Here is a 23,403-nt window from a genome sequence, read left to right as displayed (position 1 = left end):
AAATTAAAAGTACATGTATTTCAATATAAACTATTAAAAATCGTGAAACTTCTGTGGAAGCATAAACTAATAGCACTATACGTGAGAAATCCCGTGACAGAGATTCAAGCGATAACGATCATACCATTAACATGTATTTTAGATTTTAAAAAGATGCAGCATATGTATTTGGGCAGAACTTAGCTGGACTGGTTTGATTTATTGTTGCCTTCCTGAGTTCTGCCAAATCAACAAAGTGAGGAAGTGGAAAGCAGAACTGCTCTGTTCCGTCTTAACGCAATGGGCTTGTTCGAGACGGCTACGGCCGAGAACTTCGCGCAGATGTGAACATTTATTACGTACAGTGAAGCCTCCGTCCAGCACATCCACACAGCCGACTCAAACTTTACAACACGCGGTTTCGTCGAAGTTGTTCTTCGGCACGGCATCTCTTCAGCGCCTGCTACTAACGGTTTATACGCGAATATCCCACACAACTTCTCGGGCGTATTTCGTGCGGTCTCCACTATCCAGTTGACTGACATATTATCTTGTAAGGTAACTGAATGGGAAATAATCCAGTTGGAGTTAAATCCTCACTGGAAAAAAAAAAAAAGAATAAAATGCCGGCTGGTGGAAGTATATCGCTGTGCTACGTCCACTTTTTTAGAAACCTTTTGTTGGCCGAAAACTTGTTGTTACGTTTAGTAATGCTTAGTATTTGATCGAGGCTTTTTTCCTTTCAGCACATAATTTACATTTATCCATCTATCGATCCATCTGTCCATTAATCTCCAGATTTACACATCTCTAATTCGGCAGAATGACGCAGACCCAAACAGACTTGCTATAATGCGCCGACTTTACGTGCTGCTAGTGTTTGGACTGCTAAACCACCGTACAGTATGCGACCTTCCACTTGTCATTCGTGCATTGTTTTGTGCATCGCAGAGGGACAGAACGTGGCAATCCCGTGGATTCCTGGTTATTTTATTAAATCTGAATATTCCAACATCAATTTACCGAAGGGACAGAAATGTGCGGACGCATTGTTTAAAAAGCACAACGTACAGAAACAAAGTGGTGTCCGGTCTCACTGGCATCAAAACGCAGCCTTTCTTTTGTGTTTTAACCACACACCAATGCCTGTAGTTTTTTTTTGTTTAAGTATGTTAATTAATATTACAGGCACTGCTGCCGCACCTTACATTTTCCTTGTAATTTGTTTGGCTTTTACTATTAAATGGCACCTGGCTATAATTTTTATTGTTAATGATTAATGTCACTGTTACGATATAATTAACTCTTAATTAAGTCTGTTATTGTATTTACCAGATTATAGATACTAAGGGGTGTCTAATTTCATAATTAGTAACATAGAGGATTGTTCTTTATATTAGATTATTTCATTTTAGCCGTGTTCATTTCTGATATTCACCTTTAATCAATTTGCAGACTGCTTTTATTAAGCAAGGTGTAATGAATATTGCTATAATAACATTAAAACGTAGTTTTTAGACGAATTTGTAAGTTATCGTATTAACAATAGTTGTGATAATATCGTTTATTTCCTGCCTTTTTTAAGAGTAATCATTTCCAAGTATTTTGCTAGTATTTTAGAAGATTTGGTTATTTCAGTTCTAGTAACAGCTGAAACATTATGCATACAGCAAAAGCTGTAACAGCCGTCACAAATGGATTAGTTAATATTAGGAAAGGTGTCTACAGATCGTAATACAAATGAACAGCTATTTTTAATGGAATTTACATAACTTCGGATGAACATTTATTCAGTTGATTTTTATAAATGAACTATTATAAAGTTAAGTTTTTAAGAAAATAATGTGTATATAACTATAAAGTTTGCTGGTTCAAGCATCTGAACGTCTCTCTAAATTCAAAATTTATGCATGTTTCCATTTTCATATAAGCGACTCAATTTATACTTTGAAAACGTTCTAAATATTTCTTTCTAATACGAAATATTGCCTCAATTTCCATTACTATATATTTATCCAAAATGTACAACCAGTAGCAGGACAGTTTTAAGGTCAGACATTTAACAACAACGTCCAATGGCAAATTAGACTGCAGAGAGTCCCTTCGTTCTGATTGGTCAATTTCTTTCGTTAGCCTCCCTATTCGCTTAGTTTAGCCCAAAGGAGAGTGTATGAGTTAAGTAAACGCCTCTTCGCCACACCCAGGAGGCGAGGCTATGCAAAATAAAGCGGTAACCCCTCCTACTCCGAACCCTGCTTAGATTACAATGAGATGAGAGAAAGGACTTCAGAGAAGTACAGATCTCCTGAGAGAGTCGAGTTCATCCACTTTCCATGCGGGCTCTCTGAGACGTGAACCTGGTGGATATATACACACATCTGGCGGACCTGAAATTAGGGATAGTCATTTTGCGACCATGTTGTGGAAACTAGCCGATAATGTCAAGTACGAGGATGACTGCGAGGTAAGCAGCCAGCATCAACCGTCCGAAAAGTCTGTTGTAGAAATGAATTGTATATAGAGTTCACTAGAGATGTAGTCAGAACTCATTATATTCGAGCCGTTTTGTGATGAAGATTTTGTATTTGTGATATTGAGTTTATACATTTGAGTGATCATTTTAATAGGCTCACATCTTTCTATGCGGCATATATATATATATATATATATATATATATATATATATATATATATATAGTTGTGACTTGTAAGATAGGGCACTAAAAGTATATCAGTGATTTATATCATTAAAAAAAAATATATTTTAATTGTCAATCGTATATTAATATAATTCGACGACGTGCAAAACAGTGTGAATAATTCACATAGAATACTTTATTTATAACATATCGAGATTAATAATTTTTGCCAGAAGCAATTTGGTGATGCATTGGACTTAAACATAAACAGACTTTAGCCGAGTCTTGTCGCATTAATCTATTAATGCACGATAACTGTGATATCAGAGTTTTAGTTTTAATTGTGTTTATTCACGACCAACCTCGTTAGTCACTCGATACCCTCCATTCATCGCGGCTGTCCATCTTGTACAATCCGTTTGAAACAGTTTGTAGTTTGTATTTGTCTGAAATACGGTCAGGTAGGCAAGCAGATAAAATCTTCTCCACGGTATCTGGGAACATGAAAATGATAAAGGAGTGAGAAGAAAACTGAAAAATCGTCAATTTTGATTTCACTCGTGGTTTACCGAAATAAAACAATGCGCCTTTTCTCATTCTGGCCTAAAGCAAGAAAGACGCATCTTGTTGAAGCTTTATTGGTAAAATATCGACAGCTATTTTCAAACACATGTGCAGCAGCTGCTGAACTTGAATTAGGAGAGGATGACCATTTCAAGGCCATTTTAAGACCATTCGTATGCGTAATATCAGTGGACATTTTTCTATATTGGCTTTGCGACTTTTTCTATTACACATCTATTGTATCTGCCGCACTACAGCCCATATCATCGACCGTTAAAGCGTTTATTTTTAAAAGATTCCGTTCAAAATGATCTCAATCGGCTTCATTCAGTGAACAAACAGCAAAGGGTGCTAAGGATCATTGGGCTAACTGGACAGCCTAAACTCTGTGACAACATAGTAAAGGGCCGGAATGAGTCTCAGAAGTTAACGAGCCAGTCAAACTAGTTTGGGCAATTCCCTCCCCCTCATACCCTACAATTTCTTGTTTCTTAAATGAAAGACAGTCGTTTCTGGAGAGGGAAAACAAAAATGGCAACACGCTATCAATGTGTGTGACTTCTGAAGAAATTAAACGATCGTTTATAGTCTCACGCCCTACCTAGAAGCGCATACCCACGTAGGATATTTAAATAAAAAAATTATACAAAGCAGAAAAGTCTCATTGAGCCAACCTGGGCATAAGGAATGCGTTACTGTCACGCTTACACAAAGCAATGCAAATCTTTCAATACAAGGAAGGGCCTCACCATTCGCGTGTTTAACGTTGTCAATAAGTTAAGAAATTCATTCTGAATATCATCTTCTTCTGCAAGCCTCGGAGAGTTTCATACAGGGCTGATTAATTGGAGTTTCTATCCAACGTCATCGTTACCTCACAATTGTTAGAAACGTGTTTTGCACAACTCACGAAATCGCAATAGTTTTATTTTTATTCCCGGGATAATCTTTTAAAAAAAATTCAACCATATTAGCTTTGTACGTATTTGAGGAATGCCGAGCAGTTATTGTTCACAACGTTTATCAAACCTGAAACGGTAAAGACTACACTCCAAAACACGAGCGTCTTTTTAAAATATTGGCAGAGCTAAAATAATCAAGTCGTTGCAATAAGCAATCCTCCAGCATGTCTGCGGTTATAAAACTACATTTGGCCCTTCCTTGCTCGTTTGCGATGAACCAGACAGCATATTGAACAGTGGATGAAAGCTGTCTCCATTTAGCCGGCACGATGACTCAGTGTGCTGTTTTCGAGCACATTTCCGGTGTCGCATTTATCTGTCAATCCGCATGGCTTCGAGAACACCTGATCCGCAGTCTTGTTTAAATATAAACAAGAAACTTTAAAGCGATAATGTGCTGAAAATGTTGGAGCGTTAGAACGATTCGTTACTCGGTCGTATTTTATGAGTCATTCATCCTGCTTGCCTGTGCCATTACCAGTGTAAAATTGATGTTTGCGGCGCGCTCAAACACTAGCATTCCCTACCTTTAACAAACGGTGTATAGTTAAGGTAGTACTGGATTCACCGGGGGCTGGGACAGTGTGTTTTAAGTTTACACAGCAGGCAGGGCAAATTGCAAATCAACTGATGAAGTTTTAGCAGTTACAATTTTTCCCGTCTATATTTTTATGTCATGAAACGTTGCGTGCATTATAACCCCCTCAATTAATTTTCTCTCCCACAGGAGCGACACGATGGCAGCAACAACCCGAGGCTCCCCCACCTGTCGGCAGTCAACCAGCACCTGTACAGCCCGGCACCCCCTCTGTCTCATAGCAGTTCGGATTTTCAACCCCCGTACTTCCCACCTCCGTACCAGCCTCTGTCGTACCCCCAGTCCAGCGACCACTATTCCCACCTGGGTGACCCTTTTTCCATCAACACACTGCATCAGCCTCCCCCCACCTCAAACCAGCAGCAGTCCTGGCCCAACCGGCAAAACCAGGAGCACACCGGTCTAGGCCACCATGCCCGATCCGGACTGGCCGGACAAATTCTAGGCCTGGATTCTGGATCGGCCGGGGGTCGCAGAGAGGCCTTCCGCCGACCTGAACTATTGCTACCACATGGACACTCCATCGAATCTGCTGTCATTGGGGATAACATGGGCCTACATGACCTGGGCCACAGCATAGAAGACATCCAGGTAAGGAGCAGACACGTCAATTGAGCATGTGAAAGAAATGATTCGGATCGAAAACAGCATTATAGCAGATAAAGAAGTAACATTTAACTGTGTATGGTCTAAACCCGGCATTCATTTGGTCCGGGTTATAAATGTATCCACCTAGCAAGCCAAGACTTAAAATGGAGAGTGGTCACTAGGTTCTCCCCAGCAGAAACTGTCAATTTTAATATGCCACTAAAAAACAAATTCTACAGTGCAAAGCACAAACCGTAAAGTTACGTGGTGTGCTGTCGTGGTGCTTGTCTTCTGTGTGGTTTTTCCAGGTTAGTCCCGTGTTGGTTTCCCTCCACAGTCCAAAGTATACTTTGATGCTAATGTGTCAATCCAAAATGGTCTGGCATGAGTGGTACAGCTGTAAGGACTGCCCACCACATGCCTACCAAAAGCGACTTGGGAAAATGGCATATTTTTTATAAATACTGTAATTTAGGAAGTAGACAATATATAACGACGCAAAATCAAAATCGTAAAGCTTTAAAATTGTATGATTGATTTGCCTTTGATGGTAAATATTACAGTGAAGTGAATGTTTAATATAATAAAAATTTCACGGCTTTCCCGGATGTCATCCACAACGAATGAGTTAACCATTTGAACCATACGCGGCTCATTTCTTTGTTTCGTTTAAGTTTATTTTGGTTACTTTTTGTACTTTTATTACATTGCTGTGCACTTCGTAAAGTCGGGGCTCCAGGCTGGTGCGCGCAGTCATAGTCTGTTCTTTCTATTGGGGTTGTGACTCATTTGTATTTTTTAATTTTTGTCCCCGCAGCATGTGGAGGATCCCAACCTTATGGCGGACACCACGGTGATTAAAAAAGGTAAGCCTTCTGGCTCCGACTATTATTTTACCGATTGATGTGTTTCGTTGTCGACTTTTCAAATGTTCTCTCTGGTGTAACCTACTTTTGGCAGCGTGCAGTTTCTGCCAGGGCGCGTGAGATCCTTTTCTTTGTGTTCGTCCAGTGTTTTCTGGGTTTGAAGCGGCTCCTATTCCCCAAGGACTATCGCTTTTAGATACATTTGAACTTTTTGTTAGCAGACTCCGTTTTTCAGGTCGGCTCGGTTGAACGATTGGACCAGGCATTTGCAGTTAAGGTGCAGTCGATGCGTGAACAATGTCCATTCATTTAATAAGAAATGGAGTAACACAAAATGCGACTGTGTAGAAAGTAATCAAACCTCGCTGAGTTTTTTTTCCAAGTTAAGGCGATAATTATGTTTAAGGGGGATGTATTGTATTGGAATAGAGAGTGATTTCTTTAATTCCTTGATTTAAACTAAGCCACATTTTGCTCAAAGTATTCAACGTGAATTGACATTTTTAACAGAGCAAAGCTGAGGAGGACCACCATATGGTACAGTTAGAATGAAAAGTAGAGCGGACTCGAGTCTCACTGGCCACAGGTATCAGTTACTGACAAATCTAAATTTTTGGTGCAATACATTTTGGTATTTCATTATTGCTTCCCATGTGTGCTCATAGTTGATATTTAAATGTTAATAGTAATAATAATAGGACAAAAATCTGAATGTAGTGCTTTGAAAGTAAACTGAACCCATGGACCCTTATCTCTTAACATGAAATAACCGGTTCTTTGTTGTTTCACATTCCTGTGCTGTGGATGCATCTTTGTGTATATGAACACATTCCCTTAACATATTTACTGGAAATGCACATCTGCCTACACACGGACATTCCCGGCAACCTCACTTTCAACAAACAGAAATGTCATCAGGTCTCTTAAATTTGTACTTTTCAGAGTATTCTGGACTACAATGAAGCGGCTTTGCACAATTTTCAGTTAGAAAATGTAAAGTCACACCTTGAAAACAGTACTTGTATATCCTAAAGAGTTTATTATTTGGGGGTTTATTGTGTCTTAGTTCTGGGGTGCTTGTCATTTTTTAAGATGTTATTTTTATGTGCAAGCAATTACAGAGTATCATAAAGTGCAGGCACATGTGTTTTATCTGGTTGTAGTTTTGTGCAAACTCCCATTTTGTTTCACATTTCTTCAGGATTTATAAAGCCACAAAAGTGGTTGTGGGCTGGCTAATGCGTTGCTTGTGTTGCTACAGGCTGTCGCCTTCCGCTGTAATGAACTCCGATTAAGTTGTTTCAGAATGATCACCAGAGTAGGAAAAGAAGGGAAAGTGCTCACCGAGGAAGGCCTGAGCGGCCCTTACTTAACCAGCATATGGCGTTCCAAGGCGAGGAGCAATCGACCTTCTGCTTTGCACATTCAGCTTGTCACATTTTTATGTTCGCTCAAATGCTGCCCATGCAGTATGTAACACATCTTGAATTTACCGTGGCTTAGCACGAACATGTAAGGAAGCGGCACGACAGGGCTTTGACAGATGTACATGCACTTTCAGTTTTTCCAGCTCGATGCGTGTTTGTTTTCTTTTCTATTACGCAGACATGTTCTCGGGATGAATTTAATTGCTGGGAATATTTCTTGATTCCACCATTGGTCTTTACAGGTAGTGTTCTGAACCAGTGGCCTCTTGGGCATTTATTAAGTAATGTAAGGTGGACTCGTTTATCAGCATATCAGCCTTGGTGTATTAAGACAAATTTAAAGGCACTCAAATCAATCCATCTTTATTTTTATTTGGTGTCACGTAAGGCACTGTGGTCTGGCACCGTAGCCATGCTAGTGACATTGCCTGACAGATCAAATGACCTAATTTGTGTTGCTCAATGAGTCTACATTCAGATACAAATTTGTGGTATTTGGATCATAAGTGGCTCTTTTGACACTTGGGGCATGTGTAAATATAATGCATCAAATGTATTTAAATGGGGGTATGATTTTGCGAAATCAAAAATGCTATGGTCTTTATTAATCTTTCTTAATATAATCAACAAGCTTAATAGGAAATTTCTATGTTCTCCTTCAGTTTTCTTCCCACCGTAGAAAAGGGATGCACACAGGCTAACACATGCATGCATACAGATTAGTTGCGCAAAAATGGACAGGTGGCTGTTGTGTTTCTCAGTGTCTGGCCTTTCAAATTAGAAGGTTATTTCTTTTGGTGTCAGATGGGAGTAGTGCGCCTTTGTGTCTCTCCTCATTGTTCTCACACAAGTTTTCTTTTGCGGCTATTCTGCACCCACCTGACTCTTAACAGTGGCTGAACTATCGCCATCGCCTCCATATGCGCTCCGTTTAATTCAAATAAATATCATTCTGTAACCAGGGAATGGGGTGATTTCTGCATGACACTGATACTTCCCTCAGTGGTCTTAAGAGTCCAAACTTGGGAGTGAGTGTGGCTGTGTGTTGGTGTGTGCTCAGATAATTTGGCATCCCAAAAGAAACTGAGGACCGCCTTGTGGCAGGAGCAACTTAGATGAATACTTAAATTCGAAATAGAAGTCGATATTTAACTCTCTCGATCCATCAGGAATCTTAAAGCATTTTGAACTATTTGTATAGTTCAATATCTAAGTTGTTTTACTCCTTTTCAAAGAGCTACTATCTTCCCGGTTATTTGTCTGTTACCTTTTGTTTTAATATGTGTGCGGTACTTTGTTTTAAGTTCCTTCCTCAGTGTCGTCTCCTTTTTCTGATTTTTTTTTTTAACGTCTTCCCTTTTTTTGCCTGTCCTTCTCTTTTTTACACTCTTAAATGCTTTCCATTTACCTGGTGAATGGCGTGCCTGGTGACTTTTCATTCTTGTTTCTCAATTCATTTTCTTTCTACTCCCTGTATATATTTTTTCATATTTTTTTCTTTTTGAAAGTATTTTCACACATTTCTATGCTACCAAAAAGAGTTTCCCTCATTCTTCAGCATGAATTATTTCTTGACTGAAGCATTTCATGTCTGGTTGTGGTTTTGCATGTCTTCGAAGGAGAGACTGTGTGCATCGCTGAGCCTCCCTGGTATGGCGTCTACGGCTCTGCTGACTTCTCTTGGACGTTTACTCTGAGAATTCTGCCTTTTGTGTTGATGCTGAAATGATTGTGTCAGACTCTCTGCAGGCACACATGATTGCTTAGTTGTTAAGTCATGCCCCGCTCTAGTATTTGAATGTTATTCGACTGTTTCATTTCTAGAAAGAAAATTTGCATCCCTTGCATGAAAATGTTGGAGAATGTAATGGAGGTGACTGCATATTTATGCCTGAAATAAGTCTGGTCAAATATATTGATAGCCCCCTAACGTGTGTGTTTCAAGCTGAACAGCCACATGCAGGTATGAAGGCGTGCCATCTGGAGTCGTCTCCCATTAAAAGGCTCAGGGCTCATTATGCAAGCCCCTTTAGAAACAACACAAGCGCCTCTTGCTACTACAAGCCAGGCCCTGCATTACAAAAGGGCTGTTTTTTTTTTTTGTAAGATGGACCCCACCAAAAATGATAATGAAAGGTACATTCCAGCAGTAGCAGCCTATAATTGCAGTTCATTGATAATGAAGGGGGGTAATGGAAAACTGAGTGCCGGCGTTACACTTTGACATCTTGTAGTTATGCATTAACACTTTACAGTGCCATTAAGGCCATTGTTGCCGAGCTGGAGTGTAATCACAGACGTAGCATTTTGGGATTCTCTGGCCTCCTGCAGGGTTGCAGCAGCAGCAGCATGGCTCATTAGTGAGACACTAGTTAGTCTGCCTCAGGAGCTCACATCATGGGACTTCTTTTATTAGTTAGCTCTGCTGTGTGCTTGACTCTTCCCTGACTTCCAGTTGGCCGAAGCAGCACTGACGCCAGTAGTCACAGACCACAAGCCTGATTTGGATTTCAAGCTGCACTTCCTTTACATTCCTAGTGTCTCTTTTTTTCTGTGACCTTTCTTTCCCGGTTCCGTCTGATAAAGTGTTGTCTTCAGTCTTAGGAATAAGAAATGGCAGAAGTCAGGACCGTATGCAGTGGAAATTTTTGGGAAATGAGGTTCTAGCTGTTGCAGATGAAGGTATATATTGCACATTTCATTCAAATCATATATTTTGGGTTTTGTATTCATTGTGGGGTGTTCCACAGAAGCTCTGCTTTTCATCTTAATTGTATTTTTTATTTTAGAAAAGATAATGAATATAGTGAGGGAGTGAATGACTGTCTTATGCATGCTGTATTTTTATGTAATATAGGCAAACTAAAAAAGAGCAAAATGAAACTTTTAAAAGTCTCAACTGTTCAATTCCCTTTTACTTTGTACAGCACCTTATATCGTAACTGGTAAAAGAAAACCTCAGTTAGTTAATTAAAAGCTTCTTTCAACAAGTCAAGCACACACATATATATATATATATATATATATATATATATATTATTATACGTACATACATACATTCATGTATTCTCAAACCTAGTTAATCCAAATAAGGGTTCTGGGGTGGCCAGCGCCTATCCTGACAGCCCTGGGATCAAGGCAGGAGACGGCCCTGAAAAGTTCATCACAGGTGAACACGTTAGCAAAAAACAGCAAAGCTGGAGTGAAATGTTGCATAGCCTGGTTCAGTGTTTCTTTGTATATTTATTTCTTAGTATGATGTGCCCAAGTTTGAAACTAAAGTTTATGTTTTGTTAGTTCTTATTTCCATGTTTGGTTGATGATGTTGCTCTTCTGTAAGAATTTTGGCAAACAATTGTTTCATTGGTTAGTTCTTTCTACCATTCTCTTAGTCACACTTCTAGATTCTCTGCTTTTCTATTTTATTTCTCATATTGTGAAAAAGACATTTGCATTATTTTTTTTAGCTAATTTTGGCATATGACTGAGAACTTCCAATTACTGTTACAGTTGGGTATTTTCATGCGACTTTCCCCATTGTTATAAAATAACCATTAATTGCCTCACTTTTGATGGTGCGTCACCAATAGTATTGCTCAGGTGTTGTCTTTGTTCTGCCAATGAGTGCCCATATTAGGGTTAGGGAATTAAAAACAGACTGAACATCAGCCACTTTTGGTGCCAGTCACCATTGGCTTCTATCACTTAAATCTGTACTGCCAGATTGTATGTCCTGTGAAACTGAGCCTACTGCCACCCTGGGTGTGTGTTGCCATTAAAGTGTATAATCTGTTGTGTCCTGAAATATTTAATTGGCTTACTGTACATAGTAATTACAAAAATTTGAATGGGGGCTGTGCTCCACACGTTAACCAGCTAATGCATAGAATATTAATTCAGCACGAGGTCTTGTGTAGAGTGCATACTGTCCTGTAGTTCTGATATTTTTTGGACTACCATCCTTAATTGTTCTATAGAGCAATGGACACTGGGTTCATTTTTTTTATTCCATGAAATAACTGAATTCAAAGTTTTGAGCTAAGCTGGTAATATATTTCAGCTGGTTGGAGGTGATACCGTAGGTTATGGAATAGCTAGTTAACCCATACTAGGGGTGGTTTCCACCTTAATGCCAGATAACTGTAAACATGTAGTAGGAAACCTGAATTAAAAAAACAGAAGAATAGTTGTAATATGTAAGCAATTCAAATGTTACATTTTATACATTTATGCTCTTGCTAAAATACTCAATGTTCCTATCAGGGCCCGCTCTAGACACCAGTCTAAGAATGCTATGACTTGGAGGGGGTGCCATTCAAGTCACGCTCGGCTGTTCTGTCGACTTGTAACTGTAGCACACCACGCAGGTAACATATGTATCTCAATGCACTCTGACCGTTTTAAAAAGTCAAGCACTGTAGATACAGTATATGAAGGCATTCCGATCTCAAAGGGGCACATCCACACACCATTACCCAGGGGCACCATGTACCCTTGGGCCGGCCCTGGTTCCTACATTTTCAAAGATATATATGGTATTACAAGCTTTAATATTGAATGATAGCACACACATAAAACTTCAGATTTTCAAATCCCGGTAATCCAATTCATCCCAGCATTACTTTCACAGGGCCCAGTCACAGACACCCTCACCCACACTCACAAGGAGGTAACTTGGAGTTAACAAACTCGGAGCCCGCATGTCTTTTTGAATGTATATGAATGTTGTGGCTTTTTAAACATACTTCAGGATAAACCTTTGAAATATCACCAGTCGAACCAGTAGCTTTTTTTTTTTTTTTACACAACCAGAAGAATTAGTATGTTGCATCAAAGACTAACATCTGTGCAATTAAAAAATTGACCAAAATAATCATAATAATAAAAAAAAAACAAAGTGGTGCTGAAGTCCTACTGCAGAGGATGTGCATGTCGTGTTTAGAGTCTCTTGTGACATGAAAGCCCTTGGCTCTTCTTAAATTCCTTGGTAATTTCTTCCCTTTTCACAGGTCCCGTCGCTTTGCCAAAAGGCAACCTGGGAATTCCTTACCAGAAAGAGGGCCTGCTTGGAATGGTCTCCAACCCTACAGAGGTCTTCTGCTCTGTGCCTGGACGACTTTCACTTCTCAGCTCAACTTCCAAGTACAAAGTGACCGTTGCCGAGGTGCAGCGACGTCTTTCTCCACCTGAATGTCTAAACGCTTCACTACTAGGAGGAGTTCTCCGCAGGTACTTTTACTATTAGGATATGGGATTAAATTGTCATAGTGGCACTAATGCATCGTTCGGCTCATTTCAGTTTAAAAGAGTCCAAGATGACAAATGTTTGTTTGGAGAGACACAGGGCAGATTTATCCCTTCTATGATTTAATTATCAGATAACAGTAAAATGGCTCTTTTTCCTGTACATTCTTCCCCTCTTAAATTTTTTTCATTATTTCTCATTCTCCCATTGAGGATATTATGTCTGGTCCAGTTTATTTTGTTATATCATTATTATATTGGCATCCATTCACAGTTCAACAGATCAATAGTTTGTGTCTGACAGCTGATGCTTTCATGGCTCAGTCCCTTGTTTGATGAAATGGCTCGTTTTTATGTTTGACAATGGAGCAAGTATGATTTTTTTTCTCCCCCAAATTTGCCTTCAACTTCTCCTGTGTGCCAGCCAGGTCTCTGAGGTTCGTACAGACTTGACGTTTTGCATGGCAGTCCTGTAATGGCTCTTCCGATGTGCCTGATCACATCCCCCTCCAACTCTGCCTCATGGCATTGCTGCTCAGCTGTTGCACTCCCTTTTATGTTAACAAGGTTAACAGTTCCAAATTGATTATTCTGCTTGTTTGTGCTCCCCTTCACTATGATTTTTTTTTTTTTATTTGTAGTAGCTTCAATTTAATTTGTTCATTTTCTACTAGAGTTTAATTGGGATTGGAGGAGCGGAGGTAAGAGTCACCTGTTTGAAGTCAGAGGGGGATTAAAGGATGAACACATTTTCACTTCCCATGTATAAAGAACAGTCTGACAGACGCCAAGCGTGAGATGTGGGGTAAAGTAGGTCAGGCAGATACGGACATGACCCTCCTCCTTTGCAGCAATGTCTGCACTTTCCCAGCTCATTTTTGAATCCCACTTTGGCCATTATAGCCAAAGAGGAATCAGATGTTTTGTAGGTTTGTGTCTTTGACCTTCTGTGCCTAATGCCACAGCCAACAAAGACTTTGATTAGTGAGAGGGAAGGTGGGGTCAGGGGTTCACAACAGGGTATGACCCTATCCAAATCTCTGTGTTTTAAATATGCTATGAATTGCCTTGAAATCTGATTATGACCGGACACTTATTACTGTGATGAACAGAGAGATTCTTCTCTCCTTTGTAGTCCAGTTTTGAATGAAATTGCAAGTGAGCAAATAAATCTTTACAGATTAAACAGAGAAACAATATACAGCAATCCATTCCGTCATCAATATTTGTAGCTTCTTGTATAATATAATGTTGGTATTTTATCATTTAGGCAGATTAGCAACTCTGAATTAACCCCATGGGAATGAGTAGCGGGGTGTGTGTGAACTGGCACTGCTGCTTTGTGTCCTGTGCGGCTATAATATGCGTAGACGAGTTCAGTAAATAAATGGATGGATGGATGGAATTAGTAAAATCTTATTCTGAAAATATTCATGTGAAATCCACAGACTTTTTCAGAATTCTTAATAATGAAAACTTGGCAATTATTTTTTCTAGAGCAAAATCCAAAAATGGAGGACGGTCTCTACGAGAGAAACTGGATAAAATTGGCTTGAACCTTCCCGCTGGCAGAAGGAAGGCAGCTAACGTAACTCTGCTCACTGCATTGGTGGAAGGTAAGCTGCAGTTCTCCTTTTTAGCTCTGCCTGGGGTAGGGCTGTCAGTATGGCCAGAAATAGCTGCTGCTGCTGCTGCTGCTCAGTTTGAAATCCCATGTTTGCACTTTTGCCTGAAATGGTTAGGCAGAAAGTGACATTATTCAGATGGACTTTTTTCTTTTGGCATTTAAGGTTGCTAGGAAACCAATGGTGGAATGGAGGTCTCTCTTTCCTTATTTTTCAAGCTGCTTACAAAAGGCTGGCTGCTAAGGTTTTAAAGGTGCAAGAGCATCACTTCAGATTATTACTCAAACAGGTTCATTTGATTATCTTTAGCACCTTACAAGTCCAACAATGTCAAAAATCACTTTGCAAGCCAGTAGAGACTATTATTATGATGATTACATTTTCAGCTGCACGGATAGGCTCTGGTCCCATCGAGGTTGAATTGCATTAAGTAGGTTTGTTTAAATCGAATGAATTTGGTTCAGGGCGCTGGTAAATGTGATAAGATGCTGAATATTGTTTTCCAGATATGGGCTTTAGGTTTCTTTTATATTTTTAGTAAATTATCAAATTAACTACATGATTGTTAGATGGCAAATGTCAGTTTTACTTTTATTTTATATAATTTGGGTGGCTTCTGTCAAGTTTATTTGATCAAACGATGTACACTTTGACAACTAAGATTTGAATCAAAGTCAGGGTCACTGAGATGTAAGCCCACCTGGCAGCATTGACAAGCACCCACGCCTTATTGGTGTGCTAGTCGCTGAATACAGTCACAGTTGCATTTTTGTTCTTCTTGAATTACTTCTATTGGAGTGATGCCTACCATACTTAAACATCTAACTATCATCATACAAGGTGTTTCACAAAGAACATACACTTTCAAAAATGGTTATTCTTTAACAATATCGCACATTTGTGTTGTGTAAATCTCTTTTTCCCTCGTATCTTAAAGCACACATCAATCCAGTAGTCTTAACTCATCGTAGACACTATGTAATCTAACATATTACTGTGATATCTTTTTACCTTTTTTTCTCTATTTCACTGATCACTTCTACCACTTTCTGTTATGTGGAATCGCTCCCTGGACACTTTTTATTACTCTTTAAATTAATATTGTTTTTTGTATCAGTATACTGCTGCTGGATTGTGTGAATTTCCCCTTGGGATTAATCAAGTATATCTATCTATCTATCTGTCTGTCTATCTATCTATCTATCTATCTATCTATCTATCTATCTATCTATCTATCTATCTATCTATCTATCTATCTGTCTGTCTGTCTGTCTGTCTGTCTGTCTGTCTGTCTGTCTGTCTGTCTGTCTGTCTGTGCTTCAAGTGGCTGCCATGATGCATTTCCTCAGGCATCAAAAACTGGAAAATAAACTAATGACGACTCTGCAATTTGGTGCAAATTGTATGTGTATAACACATCTATGCACAAAGTGTAATACATTTTTTTAAATATGTATAACAATAAAGCAAAATTAGAGTCAAAACTGTAATGCTGAACACCACTTCATACCATAATATCAATCGTTATTACAAACAAACTCAAAAATGCTCATACATGCTTATTTAAAATCTAAATATGAGTAAAAGAAAACTATGAAGCATGTTGTTAAAATATTAGGTTGTGTTAAAGTCATGAATGTCACAAGATAAAAGTTAATGAGAGAATTAAGTAAATATATATGGTTATAACTTAAATTGAAATGAATGGAAAGCTTGCAGTATTGATTCTTGCACTTATGTCCTATGGCACTAGTTACCTGGAGAGTTTTAAGGCCATGGCTCACAACGTTGGGGTGTAGTTAGTAAAGATCAAGAATGCTCCCCAGATTTTTCTTTTTCTAAGAAATGAAACAGTGCGTATGTGGTATGGACCCACTGGTATGATTGGAATGATGAGTTTATTCTGCGGTATATAAAAGAGAATCGCAAAGGGCATGGCAAATTTAAAAATCAAAAAATGGTTCTTTCTTTTCTCAGACTGCTTAACATTTTCTGATCCTGGGTGTTCTAGTTACTCGTTCTTCGGCCATTTCAATTGATAAAAGGCCAATGAGGTTTCCTTTACCATTTTGTGAATCTTTAATTTGGATGAGCGCTCTCAGCTCTGTTTGTTACCGTGCCAGAACTGCTAGCGTGACTGTTTTTTGGCCGTCTTCCGATTACAATTTTTCCGGAAAGGAAGCGCCTGCATGCCACAATGTTAGAAGCGTCCCCTGTGTGTCCCAGCGAAGTAGCAAATAGCTTTGGGCGAGGAAAATGGTTACAGTTCAGACAACCTGTTTATGGAGCCACATCTAAATGGGGACCCAACTCGTAACATTGTGCTGTAGAAGAGTTATCTGTGATTGTCCACAGTTTCTTTTCCGAGTTCGCCAAGATGGGCTCCTAATTATCTCCCAAATCCAGGACCACTATGTGTTTTTCGTCTCTTTAATGAAAAGGTTTGCAGTGTTACATTTTTTCCTGTTAATGTATATCCAGTGTTTTGAAGATCAGTTTGCAGTTTGCTTATGAGCATGTGAAGCAGCTGGAATTTGATCTTGCATATGCTCTTTTTCTAAATTTATACCAATGCTTCTGGGCGAATCTGCCAACATTTTGTCTCCAGTGCAACACTTACTGAAATTGTATATCTCTTTTTATGTAATATACATAAAAGAAGCGCATCGAATGAACAAGTCTTAGAAATATCCTGTTGCTTAGCCCATGTGATATATTGCCAGAAGGATTGAGTGACCTCCGCGATCCTCAGCTGAATGAACACATTTTAAGAGGGAAAAAAAATCAAGTCCCTGTTGTGGGACTTTAATGCAAACATTCAAGTGTTCAAATGGCATTCATTAAGGGGAGCTGCGAATAAACAGCAGCAATCATGGACCGGTTTTGGATCACAATAATGTTCGTGTGAAGGGCACTTTAGGGGTGGGGGTGGGGTGATATACTTGGGCTTCCGAAGGAATTCACCTCATTGCCAGGACATGCCCACTGGAGGGGGTTGGAGGGTGGAGGGATCTCCCTTGTTTGCTTGGCCGCAGTGGTCAGCATGTGTTCCCCTGAGGGTGAATACCAGAGCACCCGTGAAAACGGGTGTTTGGTGTAATTAAGTGATAAGTGGCGAGGACAGGCCTCGCTAAGAGAAGAGCTCAGGTCAGAAGTGGTGATCCCCTCGTAAAAATGTTGTCAGCGGGTGAAGAAGAAAGACCAGCTCTTGTGCTGCTCTGTATAAGAGCCTGTAAGAAAGAAAATGGAGTGAGCGGGTGGTGATAATAGACAGATGGTAAAGTCGAGGGTGACACGCTGCTACCCTGGAGATCTAAGGTCCTGTGTCCAAAAATCCTAGCCTCGCCACTGTTCTGTCTGGAGTTTACATGGCCGCTCTGATGTGGAGCCCTGTCTGGTGTTGCATCCTAGCAGGGTAGGTTCCATGACCTGGATTAAACTGGTAGGAGGAAAGGCCAGGGCCAGTCTGTGTTTCATTGAGCACCTTTCAAGTGTTGGCGTTTTTTGATGTTCGCTCTTTCCTAAGCTCCTTGTATTGTATCCCTAACTCTTCTTATACTCATTTCCATCATGCTGAAGTGCTGATCAGTTGGGTTCTGTATCTAATGTTTACTTTGTAAAGAGCCTTGTGCTGGTGCTATATAAAGTAGAGATAAAGTAGCAAAAGATTCAAAGGTACACAGGATAACAAGTGAGATTACAAGATAAGGCAATCCCAAAGTAAATAGGCAGTATGTTATGAAATGCAAATAGTGAATGTTCCCTTCATTTGGGTTTGTTGTTAAGCAGGTAAAGCCAGTAGAACATGTATGTGTTTTAAAGTACCTGTCATCTTTTTTGACAGTGATTGCTGCCCAGAGTTTCTTTGTTTGATTGTATTGTTAAACCACTGTCTTAATGTTTCATTTCTAGGAGAGGCTGTTCATCTTGCTCGAGATTTCGGCTACGTCTGCGAGACTGAATTCCCAGCCAAAGCCATGGCCGAATACTTGAGCCGGCCGCACGTTGAGCGAAATGAAATCAGCAGTCGCAAGAACATGCTGCTTGCTGCCAAGTGAGTCCCTAAAACCCTGTCTTTTACCTATTGGGGTTGGGGTGGAAAAGGGGACGATCAACGTGTTCATTTTGGTGTGTCCACTTGGCCACCATTTACTTTCCAGATGAGTCAGTGTTAAAAAAAAAATATATATATGTGGCTTTTATCGGTATTATTTTTTTCAGAATTTTTCTTTTAATATGGAATTTGGCAATGTTACCTAAATATGTATGAATTATTTATTTAATGCTCATTTATAAAAAAAAAAAACAAAACAGGAAGACATTTACTTCCACCTGGAGGAGCAGGGCAGCAGGGTGAAGATATTGTTTGACTTCTCTAGTACATACAACACCACACAGCCCAAACTGCTGGGGGAGAAGCTCTGGTCAGTGAGGGCTGATGCTACCACTGTGTTCTAGATAATGGACTGCTTTACTGGTAGACCACAGTTGGTGTGGCCTAAGACCTGTGTATTGGACATGGTCATGAGTACAGCATGGGTTCCACAGGGAATTGTATTGTCTCCCTTCCTGTTTATCTTATACACCTAAGGCTTTGGATACAATACTGAATTACATCATCTGCAGAAATTAATCATAATTGGGTGTATCAATGGTGGGCAGGAGAGCAATTACACAAAACTAGTGAAGGACGTTGTTGAAGGGTGCAAACTGAACTACCTGCACCTCAACATAAGACAAAGGAGATAATCGTAGACTTCACAACGTTTAAGCTTATCCTGGCCCTGATTCTCCTTGATGGTGAAGATGTGGAGGTGGTGAGAACATAAAAATATCTTGAGGTGCAGCAGAACAATAGACTTAACTGGAGTACCAACACAGAGGCTGTACACAAGAAAGGTCTCCTGAGGAAGCTGAGGTGGTTTGGTGTATGCAGGTCACTCTTACATGCTTTCTGCCTGTCTGTAGTGGCCAGTGTATATTAGTTTGTGGTCGGGTTCTGGGGAAGTGGCATTAGTGCAGATGATGTTGACAAGACTAAAGTGATTTAAAGGGCTGGGTCAATCCAGGGAGTCAGGCCAACCTCTGTAGCGGAAGTGGTAGGGCAGAGGTCACTCAGGAAGCTGCTTACTGGCCGGCACAATTTCTCTTTTTGGCTAAACAGCAAACCACCTTTAGTAACAGACTGATGCAATTGTGTTGCTCCAAGGAGCACCATGTGAGGTTATTTCTACTGTCAGTCATCAGGCTTTAAAATGAGTCACCCCTTGGCAGAAGCTGTCTTTGTGTTCTGAATGGTACTGAGCTCATCTAGCAGACATGTTAAGACAATGATGCCAAATGCAGTAAACAATATATTGTATTCTATATGTGTATGTGTACCCTTTTAATCTGCTGCTGTAATCCTGTAGTTTCCTTTGGGATTATGGGACTAATAGAGTATCTATCTATCTATCTATCTGTCACATAACACAGTCTTGAAATATCTAACAGTCAGATGGAAGGATGTCTTGTAAAGTTGGCTATTTTTAATGTCTGGGGAGAGGTGAAGTTTTAGTTTGCTTATTGGTTTGGTGTTGAAGGGTGCAAACTGAACTACCTGTACCTCAACATAAGACAAAGGATATGCACAGATATGCACTCCCTGTTTACTTGCTGAATGGCTTGCTTGTACTCTCATTTCAAACGTGCATCATATTTTTATGTGTTACTTTTAAATTCCCAGATGTTAGTCAGATGGAAGTGGTACATGTCTGAAGGTCAGCTAAGCCCTCATCACAACCACAAAAGCCATGCACCACGGCACCCTGTGGAGCTTATAAAACTGGTGAAGTTTTATGTGGATGCAAATCTTTGTACTACGAGTTACAGATTTCTGACTCATGTACTGTTTCACCATTTGTCACTTGCTCATGGAATGGCAGCGGGTACAAGTAGCCTGAGATGAGAGGCCATTGTACTGACTGTCTTCAACACTGTAGCTGAGCTCGGATGTGGGATTTTACTAGTTTCCACATCCCGACCAATTACATTTCAAATTAAGCACATTTTGTTCTTCTTACTGACCAGCCTGCAATCATGAACATCTGGCAGTAGGATTCAGATGACCACCAGCCATTTCAGGGAGTGGGGACAGGAGTCCTATTGAGCCTGGTTTTCAACTTGTGACAGGAAACGCATGATATGATCTCCATAGTGTTTTAAGGGGAACCAAATCAGCAAATTATTGTTTGAATCATTTTCTGTGTAAAAAAAAAAACAATTCTTTGCTCTTTAAGTTCTCTTGGAAGGGAGAGATTTATAGCACACTACTTGTCTTCTCACTTACATTATTTTTTCATATTTTATTTATATTATTATAACTTAGATAATGGTTTTAAAAATATGAGAGAAGTGTGATGATCAAACCATAAATGCACTGAACTGCTGACATCTCTTCATCCTTTAAAATCCTATACAAACTATGGGAGGCATTGACAGGCCTTAAACCCAATGGACACCTAACTAGCATCTTGACATGCTTGTTTCTGAGGCCACAAAGTCCATTAGTTAGTGGTTGGCCAAGAGCCTACCCTAAAGTATTAACGCAAGTAATCCTGGGGAGAATCCCACACACAACAGACAATTCACACTTTCATGTTATCGAATGTGCACATCTTCGAGATGTGAGAAGAAAGCCGCTTAGTAGGTACATAAATAGGTACTTAGAGAAACCTCACACGGTTATTGAAGGAACATGTAAACTGTGCATAGTCAGTGACCAGGTTCAGATTCAAACCTAGATCTCTGGAGTACATTGACATGTTTAAATGGCTGGACGGATCTCAACTGTACAAAAGTGTTTTTGCTATGACCTTGATGCCCCATGGCCACCACTAACCTACTTGTGTTTGTGTCCTTGTCCCAGGCAAATATGCAAAGAGTTTACAGACTTGTTGACACAGGACCGCTCACCTTTGGGGAACTCACGGCCAACACCAATCCTTGAACCAGGAATCCAAGGGTGCCTAACCCACTTTAGCCTCATCACACATGGATTTGGCAGCCCGGCAATCTGTGCTGCAATGACCTCCCTGCAAAATTACTTAAATGAAGCCCTCAAGCAAGTAGACAAAATGTACCTCAGCTCGGGCAGCGAGCAGCAGGGCTCCTCAGAAAGCAGCAAGTCCGCGGACAAGATGGACAAACATCGGAAGTGAGCAGTGGCCAAGAGCAAAGACAGCAACGGGAACTCCTGCAGCTCTTGATATTCATTTTTTTATTACAGTTTTAGGTTTTATGCCACATAAGCTGCAAAATTTACTTCATAGACCTCCTTTTTGCTTGTTTTTTGGAAACCCTACGGGCAACATCTTGATGAGGATGAATTGCTTTATTTTGTTACTTGCTGGATTAGAGGCGCTTGCAGATACAGCTTCAGTGATAAGTTCTCTGCAGGATGGGATTTATCCTTTACTGGAAAGAAGATGAGACTGTCTTGACGGCTGTTCTGCTCCATTTTGAAACACTTAAGCATTGAGGTGTTGCTGCCCATTTTCCCTCTGAATCGAATGCACAACAGGACTTTCTTGGATTTTCAATGCCAGTTGCACTGCAGAAGGAAACCATACAAGGTTTTAGGCCAAGAATTCATCTTCCTGGAAGCCTCCCAAATGTAACGCCTTATACCCCGTGGGTTCAGTTGGTATGGGGAGGGTAGGTGGAGAGGAGACTATCAACAGAAATGCCACCAGAACCATACTGATGTGGGCCTTTGATGGCTCACTGGGCTTTACCAGCGAGCTTTCAGAGGTGTGTTCCAGAAGCAGCATAAAGTGTATTCTCTTTGATATGCTTTATTTAACACGGTAATTCTTGTGGGAACTCGCACAACTCCATGAAAGTTATACTTCCACAAACGATGATAAAAATCAATTGGCTAAACCTTGCAAGGTGCCATCTATGTGTTTAAAAAAGAAGAAGAATTAAAAAGAATGCAAGCGCTGTGTCTGCTACAAGAAGTTGGTGCAATCAAACTGCCAAATGCTGAAATGCTTTTTTTTTTTTTTTTTACCGGACACATAACCAAATGTACAAAACACCATCTTTCAGTTATTTTTTAAAACTGGGATCAGGCAAAACAAATAGACCTGAAATAATACCTTGCAGGAGAGCATTCTGCCATACATGTAGGTTTTTCAATGAGGGAAATAGTTTTGTTTCTTGAATGTAAATATATCTTATTTATGTTGTAATTTAATGGGATTTGTAAATACTGGTGAACCACTTAACTTTTTAAAATGTTTTAAAAACTTTTTGTAAATGGGTTTCACTTTTTTTTTTTAATGGGTACAAGGGCGTTGAAATATATGTTATGTTCTGTGTAAAGGTGTTCCTTATGTTTCTTTTACAATAAAAAAAAACAGGCATTTAAAATTAAAAGATGTTTGGGAAGCATTTTATCACTGGTTTGTTCCTCCCATTGTCTTTGTAAGGTTGTTCCAAATTTGACCTGTAATATCAAGAAGCTCCCTGGTTTTTAAAAATATTTAAAAAAAAAAAGTATTGAGGATTGTTTTAGTAGGAATGAAAGGTATTGTGTAAAAGTATCATTTGTTCCATTTGTTAAAAAATACAAATAAAAACGCACAAAAAAGTTTTTCTTCTGTTTACTCGGTCTCTGTTTGCTATCGCTGATTGGGTTTTTGCTGACCTGAGATGTCCAATGCCATGCTAAGCTAAGCGAGTGTTGTAATCCTGTTTATGAAGTTTACATTATAACACTTAAAAGCTTTCGGTCTTAGGTATTGTGTTTTTCTTAATGGGTATAAAACCAAATAAGCAACTTGCTTTCTGAGAGCTTGTTCAGAAAATATCCCAGAGAGTATATAAAGTACTTGTCATTGTATTCTGTACTAAGATGTCTTCACCC

The 23,403-nt window shown here is 39.7% G+C and overlaps 1 protein-coding gene across 3 annotated transcripts in view; it reads left to right on the top strand.

The window, feature by feature from the left end:
- Positions 1–23,130, top strand: part of tfap2c (transcription factor AP-2 gamma (activating enhancer binding protein 2 gamma)) — a 32,533-nt gene extending 9,403 nt beyond the window's left edge. The window contains exons 1-8 of one of the 3 annotated variants that reach the window (XM_039734764.1): positions 2,255–2,443; positions 4,872–5,333; positions 6,148–6,196; positions 10,222–10,305; positions 12,633–12,852; positions 14,365–14,483; positions 18,405–18,546; positions 21,400–23,130. In XM_039734764.1, coding sequence (XP_039590698.1) covers positions 2,396–2,443; positions 4,872–5,333; positions 6,148–6,196; positions 10,222–10,305; positions 12,633–12,852; positions 14,365–14,483; positions 18,405–18,546; positions 21,400–21,691 — 1,416 coding nt within the window. In that variant the 5' untranslated portion in view covers positions 2,255–2,395 and the 3' untranslated portion in view covers positions 21,692–23,130. Of the gene's footprint in view, positions 1–2,254; positions 2,444–4,871; positions 5,334–6,147; positions 6,197–10,221; positions 10,306–12,632; positions 12,853–14,364; positions 14,484–18,404; positions 18,547–21,399 lie in introns of those variants that run through there. The other 2 variants (XM_039734765.1, XM_039734766.1) reach the window with 2 other exon arrangements.
- The last annotated feature ends 273 nt before the right edge of the window (positions 23,131–23,403 follow it).

The sequence above is a fragment of the Polypterus senegalus genome, chromosome 14 (genome assembly GCF_016835505.1).
Source record: "Polypterus senegalus isolate Bchr_013 chromosome 14, ASM1683550v1, whole genome shotgun sequence".
Lineage (NCBI taxonomy): Eukaryota > Metazoa > Chordata > Cladistia > Polypteriformes > Polypteridae > Polypterus > Polypterus senegalus.
The sequence above is the reverse complement of the archived record's forward strand: the minus strand, read 5'-3'. Positions and strand labels throughout refer to the sequence as shown.